Source organism: Anomaloglossus baeobatrachus, chromosome 7 (assembly GCF_048569485.1).
Source record: "Anomaloglossus baeobatrachus isolate aAnoBae1 chromosome 7, aAnoBae1.hap1, whole genome shotgun sequence".
NCBI classification, from domain to species: domain Eukaryota; kingdom Metazoa; phylum Chordata; class Amphibia; order Anura; family Aromobatidae; genus Anomaloglossus; species Anomaloglossus baeobatrachus.
The window spans coordinates 195,243,833-195,250,636 of NC_134359.1; the positions used below are offsets into that span (position 1 = coordinate 195,243,833).

A 6,804-nucleotide genomic window follows, 5' to 3' on the forward strand; every position below is an offset into this window, starting at 1 on the left:
TGCATTTGAGTAGCTGTGGAGTTTCCAATTATTTTTCTCTTTACAGTGATTACCTATCAGGTTAATTCATTTTAGATTTTGAGAGATAAGATTTTTATGGATGCAGCGATACCACATTATTATTTTAAATCATAAGTTCTTTATTCTGAACGGGGGAAAGGAGGGGCACTTTAATTTTTCTGTCATTTACATTTTTTTTTTCTGCACTTTCAGTGTATTTGTTGCCAGTGCATCCATTATGAAAGGCACAGAGATTTTCAGCAGACTCCTAGCTGTCACAGCAACCCATGAGCGCACAGCGATCACTTCACGGAGGTGTAGATGAGTGGCTAGAACAGTGCATCCCCAGGTACGCATGCTGTAAATGCAGCTGTCTGAGAATAACATTGGCATTTAACAAGTTAACAGCTGTGTTATGATCTGATGGGATCAGGTTTGAAGTTTTTGGCCATAATTCCAAAAGGTTTGTTTGCAAAGCCAATAATTAGCATCACCAAAAGATCACCATACCCACAGTGAAGCATGGTAGAGGCAGCATTATGCTTTGGGGCTTTTTTCAGCAGTTGGAAATGGGGCTTTAATCAAAGAGGAGGAAATATACACAACAGCTGACAATGGATGAGATAGGGAAATTAATCCTGTCCTCTCCTAAATCACCGGATGGCATCACAATGGCATGACACGGCTTACACTCCAGCAGAGTGGGAGTCCAGTATCATGCGATGCACTCGCAGTGGCGCTCGTGTGGCCCCAGCCTTAAGCCACGTGCACTCGTTGAGTATTTGGTGAGTTTTTACCTCAGAATTTTAAATCAGAACCTAGAGTGGAACAAATCAGAGGAAAAGTAGAATAGACACATGGGCACCACTTCTGTATTTATTACCCACTCCTGGTTTTGACTTACAAATAGAGAGGTAAAAATATTACCCAACTACTTAAAGTGTGAACATGGCCTAAGGGTGTGCATACTTACATAACCACATTATTTTACTTCTTTATTTTTCTTTAACACTTGAAGAGAATTTAGTTTGTTTTTACATTGATTTGAACAGCAATGGACAGCTCAGGCATATCTGACTCAGACCCGCAAAAAAAAAAAAAAAGGGGGGGAACAAAACACTCAAAAGTATGAGAATGTACATGTCTATGTAAAAATGGTTTGCTGTTTACATGTTCTGTTTAGTTTAGTGTTACCCGCTTCAGGTATCCCAAGACACAGGGAGTTAGAAGAAGTGACCTGACAATTTTTCATGCATTTTCTGATTACCAGACACTCATTACTTACAATACATGTCAATGGGAAGACTCACAAGATTCCTTCTTGAGCGTCGGCGGTTTCATCTGATTAGCCACTAGCAATCAGGTAACATGTCTGCTGTAGCCATGATGGGAGCCCTACCACCTCCCCAACAATTGAGGGGTGTCCGGGTATATGTGGATACATGCAGTTAGCCCCTGAGAGGGGTGTGCAGAAATGGCATGGTGCATGCTGTATGAATACAGCTCAGGAGTCCAGTCCATTTATTTTTTGTGCTAATGAGTAGGGAATAGCACCAGTGAGGAATTAAATATAAAACTTAGCTTTTACTCTAAAGCCTGCTGTACACGTTGCAATTTCGCATACAATATTGTATGCGATTTGCAACACCCCCATCGTATGTGCGGCACGTTCAATTTGTTGAATGTGCCACACAGACGATTCACCCCCGTCACACGTACTTACCTTCCATACGACCTCGATGTGGGCGGCGAACGTCCACTTCCTGGAGTGGGAGGGATGTTCGGTGTCACAGCGACGTCACGCGGCAGCCGGCCAATAGAAGCGGAGGGGCGGAGATGAGCGGGACGTAAACATCCCGCCCACCTCCTTCCTTCCGCATTGTGGGCCGGGAGCCGCAGGACGCAGGTGAGATCTGTTCATCGTTCCCGGGGTGTCACACACTGCGATGTGCGCTACCCCGGGTACGATGAACAATCTGACGTTCAATTCGTCAGGAATGAACGACGTGCGTGCGATGAACGTTTTTTCGTTCAATCGCAATTGCACGTCGCTATCACACGCTACAACATACCTTACGATGCCGGATGTGCATCACTTACGACGTGACCCCGCCGACACATCGTAAGATATCTTGTAGCGTGTAAAGCAGGCTTTAGATTAAAAGCTAAGTTTTATATTTAATTCCTCACTGGTGCTATTCACTAATCTAATTCGTGAGCATTGTCCCTGTAGAAACACCAACTGGTGGTTCTTTTGCTATTTATCTGCTAATGAGTAGGGTTGAGCGGATCCCAACTGTAAAAGTCCGGATCCGCGCTGTTTGAAGGATTTCCGGGTGCCGGACCCGGAATCGGGTTTCCAGGTGCACGATCTGGATCCGGCACTGGGGAAAATAATTGAAAAATAAAAAAAAAAAAGGAATTAAACAGCGTTTCATACTTACCGAGACTCAGTGTCATGGCGGCACACTGCTTCCAGGTCTTGCATTCACTTCCTGTACTGTGCATCGTATACACACAGCTTTCCGTTTATTCCCCGCCCACCAGCAGTCTTCTCGTCTGTGATTGGTTGCAGGCAGAGGCGCCCCCAGCCTGTGACTGTATCTGCCTGCCGTGCAGTCATTGCGGCTGTCATTGTCTGCACAGCCTGTGGCCGTGCTCTATGGCCACTGGCTGTGTTATGTAGCAGAGATGAAGCGGCGTGGGACCTCATGTGGATTACGCCGGACCTGCAGGGTGTTGGGGATTAATAAAGAGGTGAAGGAGGGTGTGTTTTGTACTTTATTACAAATAAAGGATTTTTTTTCTGTGTCTGTGTTTATTTCCTTTAATTTACAGGTTAGTGTGATAGAGGTATCTCATAGACGCCTGTACTATCACTAACCTAGGGCTTAGCTGTGCGCTGCTATTAACCCCTTATTATCACGATTGCCACCGCTGCAGGGCAATCGAGAAGAGACGGTAAAGCACCGGGATTGTCACATCTAATAGATGCGGCAATACTGGGCAGCTGCAAGCTGAGACTACCAGCCCCCAGCAAGCTATATCTTGGCTGGGGATGAAAATTAGGGGGGGTGGACCGTACGTCTTTTTTTTAAATTTACATAATAATAATAATAATATTATATAAAAAAAGCTGCATCACCGGCACAGCCGCACACTTCTGACAGAAGCGTGCATGTGTTTCTGTGTACATGCACGCTCATGCTCAGAGAGCGCAGGCTATGCCTGCTACGAGTCTGAGGCTATGTGACCACGTTGCGTTCTGTTTCTGCAGAAATTTATGCATTTGAACAGCACACATGTGCTTCAAATCGCTGCAGAAACAGTCCGTAATGAATTGCCGATTTCATGCGCTCTGGATGCTGCCTCTCCTATAGACAGAGCGGGACCTGCATCCAAAGCGCATGAAAGAAGTGACATGTTGCTTTTTAGAAAGCAGCGATTTGGCACCAGCTGAAACTCTGCGTTCGAATACACCACGTGGGCATGGATTAGGCACAATCTTCATAGATTGTACTGGAGACGCATGACACATGCAGCTACGCTATGGTGCAGAACGCAGCGTAACTGCATGAAAATACGCTACGTGGACACATAGCCTGACAGTGCATCACAGGCACAGCCGCACACTGACAGGAACGTGCAACGTGTTTCTGAAACACATGCACATTCACCATACTGACCCGCAGACACTTGCACTGCTTTCCCCACCCACCAGCCGTCCTGCCACCTGTGATTGGTTGCAGTCAGCTGACATGGTGCACTCGGGTTGGGGGCGTGTCTAGCTGCAACCAATTACACAAGCCGGTGGGCGCGCAAAACAATGAATATAGAATTGTCCGCTCCGGAAGGGAAAAGTGTGACCCGGAAGGAGTTTGCTGCCATGACACAGCCTCGGGTGAGTACACCGCGCACGCTCCTACCCCCGCATCCCTTCCACAAACGTGTTTAATCTCTGGATTCTGGTCCCCATAGACTCATATGGGCACTGGAATCCGGAGTAGATCCGGATTTCTTTTTCAATCTGGCAGTGATCCGCCGGACCCGGATTTTGGCAGATTCAATCAACTCTACTAATGATGCCATGCACCCATCTCCGCTCATCAGGCACAGTGCTGGCCAGTACCGCAGCGGAGGAGCTGAGGCCACGCAGCACTTCCATCCGTGGCACCTATGGCCAGTAACTGGAGGGCAGAGTCAGGACCCTGCTGGGGGCGGCACGTCACTGTGAGGGGTCTGCGAAGATAACAATAAGGATATGCTCACACATGCATCACATTAAGTTTGTCTGTTTATAAAAACAAACAAAATGTATGTAAAAATATAGATAAATGGTAAAAACTGCAGAACAGACGCGTCACTGGGAGACGTCTGGGCTATTTATTAGTTTCCACAACTGAAGGAAAGCGCAGGATGAACGTTACCCTTTATCTCTCCTGGGCTGGTCCTTGCCTGTACTGATACTGTATGTGTGACACCTGCCCTGTAATGTGTGCTCATATCCTGATATACACTGAGCCATGTACACTCCTATATGCACCGTCCACACCCTGCGCACTATGCCTTACTACGTGTACACAATCACTGATGGCCGGAGGAGGCCCAGACCTGGCTCTCTGCTCCATAGTGCCCACAGGACTCACCTGGACACTGGAAGCATTAACCCAGGCGCTCCGGAGCTGCACTCTCCGAGCTCACATCCAGCAGGAGGCGGCCACCGCGAGATCTGCAACTGCGACCTGCCGGGCACGTGATCAGAGGAGGCGGGGCCACATAGCACGTCAGGTCGCTGCCTGGCTGGGGACAGCGCATTGTACTAGGATAGGGCTTTGCTGGAGCGTGTGAGAGCGCACTATGGGGAGGAGCCGCTGTGCAGTGTGCTGGAGTGGGCACTGCTGGAGTGGGCGCTGTGCAGTGTGCTGGAGTGGGCACTGCTGGAATGGGCGCTGTGCAGTGTGCTGGAGTGGGCACTGCTGGAGTGGGAGCTGTGCAGCGTGCTGGAGTGGGCACTGCTGGAGTGGGCGCTGTGCAGCGTGCTGGAGTGGGCACTGCTGGAGTGGGCGCTGTGCAGTGTGCTGAAGTGGGCACTGCTGGAGTGGGCGCTGTGCAGCGTGCTGGAGTGGGCACTGCTGGAGTGGGAGCTGTGCAGTGTGCTGGAGTGGGCACTGCTGGAGTGGGAGCTGTGCAGCGTGCTGGAGTGGGCACTGCTGGAGTGGGCGCTGTGCAGCGTGCTGGAGTGGGCACTGCTGGAGTGGGCGCTGTGCAGCGTGCTGGAGTGGGCACTGCTGGAGTGGGAGCTGTGCAGCGTGCTGGAGTGGGCACTGCTGGAGTGGGCGCTGTGCAGCGTGCTGGAGTGGGCACTGCTGGAGTGGGCGCTGTGCAGTGTGCTGGAGTGGCACTGCTGGAGTGGGCGCTGTGCAGCGTGCTGGAGTGGGCACTGCTGGAGTGGGCGCTGTGCAGCGTGCTGGAGTGGGCACTGCTGGAGTGGGCGCTGTGCAGCGTGCTGGAGTGGGCACTGCTGGAGTGGGCGCTGTGCAGCGTGCTGGAGTGGGCACTGCTGGAATGGGCGCTGTGCAGCGTGCTGGAGTGGGCACTGCTGGAGTGGGCGCTGTGCAGCGTGCTGGAGTGGGCACTGCTGGAATGGGCGCTGTGCAGCGTGCTGGAGTGGGCACTGCTAGAGTGGGCGCTGTGCAGCGTGCTGGAGTGGGCACTGCTGGAGTGGGCGCTGTGCAGCGTGCTGGAGTGGGCACTGCTGGAGTGGGCGCTGTGCAGCGTGCTGGAGTGGGCACTGCTGGAGTGGGCGCTGTGCAGCGTGCTGGAGTGGGCGCTGTGCAGCGTGCTGGAGTGGGCACTGCTGGAATGGGCGCTGTGCAGCGTGCTGGAGTGGGCGCTGTGCAGCGAGCTGGAGTCCGCACTGCTGGAGTGGGCGCTGTGCAGTGTGCTGGAGTGGGCGCGGTGCAGCGTGCTGGAGTGGGCACTGCTGGAGTGGGCGCTGTGCAGTGTGCTGGAGTGGGCGCTGTGCTGGAGCATAATATCCTACATACATAAGAGCCAATTAATGCACAATAGGGATGCATAAGAAGCATAACTTTATTTCAATCGTTAAAACAATTCAATAAAAATAAGAGCGGCCACCAGTGAGGCTGTCATCATGTTCTGATCTATGTATATTACACAACCTTTATGGGTCTGTTATGACTCATAACAGTAAGATAATAGCATCGTGCAGTTCTACAGAGTATCCACAAGGTGGCAATACAGCATAACAATACGAGGACGTTGCAATAAAATAGCAGAATGTACAGTACATGCAACATACTGTACCCCAGTAGATTCAATAATAAAAGTAGAATGAACAGTACATCACATATACTAGTATAAGGATAAGGCTACATTCACACGACCATCCTGTTTTTGTGGCCCACAAAAAACGGTCCTGTTTTTTCACAGATGCATCCGTGTGCCATCCGCGTAACATCCGTTCCGTAGATGGGCCGTGTGCCTTCTGAGGTTTTTTTTTGCGGACCGCAAAAATACGGAAGCAGCTAGATAGATAAATAGATGGATAGATATAGGGATAGATAGAGAGACAGATAGATGGAGAGATAGAGGAATGACTGAATAGTGGAATAGATAGAGGGATAAATAGATAATAGATGAGAAAGACATATATAATGTGCCCCATGTTTCATGTGGCACTAAAGGGTGCTTAGCCTTGTATTTAGCCAAAAATTAAATAAAAAATTAAAAAAATCAACGTGGGGTCCCCCTATCTTTTGTAGCCAGCTCGGGTAAAGCAGA

General features: G+C 50.1%; 1 protein-coding gene across 1 annotated transcript in view; it reads right to left on the reverse strand.

The window, feature by feature from the left end:
• The window catches only part of DHRS7B (dehydrogenase/reductase 7B), a 53,876-nt gene extending 49,120 nt beyond the window's left edge, over positions 1-4,756 (reverse strand). Inside the window, exon 1 of the mRNA XM_075319059.1 lies at positions 4,647-4,756. Coding sequence (XP_075175174.1) covers positions 4,647-4,663 — 17 coding nt within the window. The 5' untranslated portion in view covers positions 4,664-4,756. The remainder of the gene's footprint in view (positions 1-4,646) is intronic.
• Between the last annotated feature and the right edge of the window lie 2,048 nt (positions 4,757-6,804).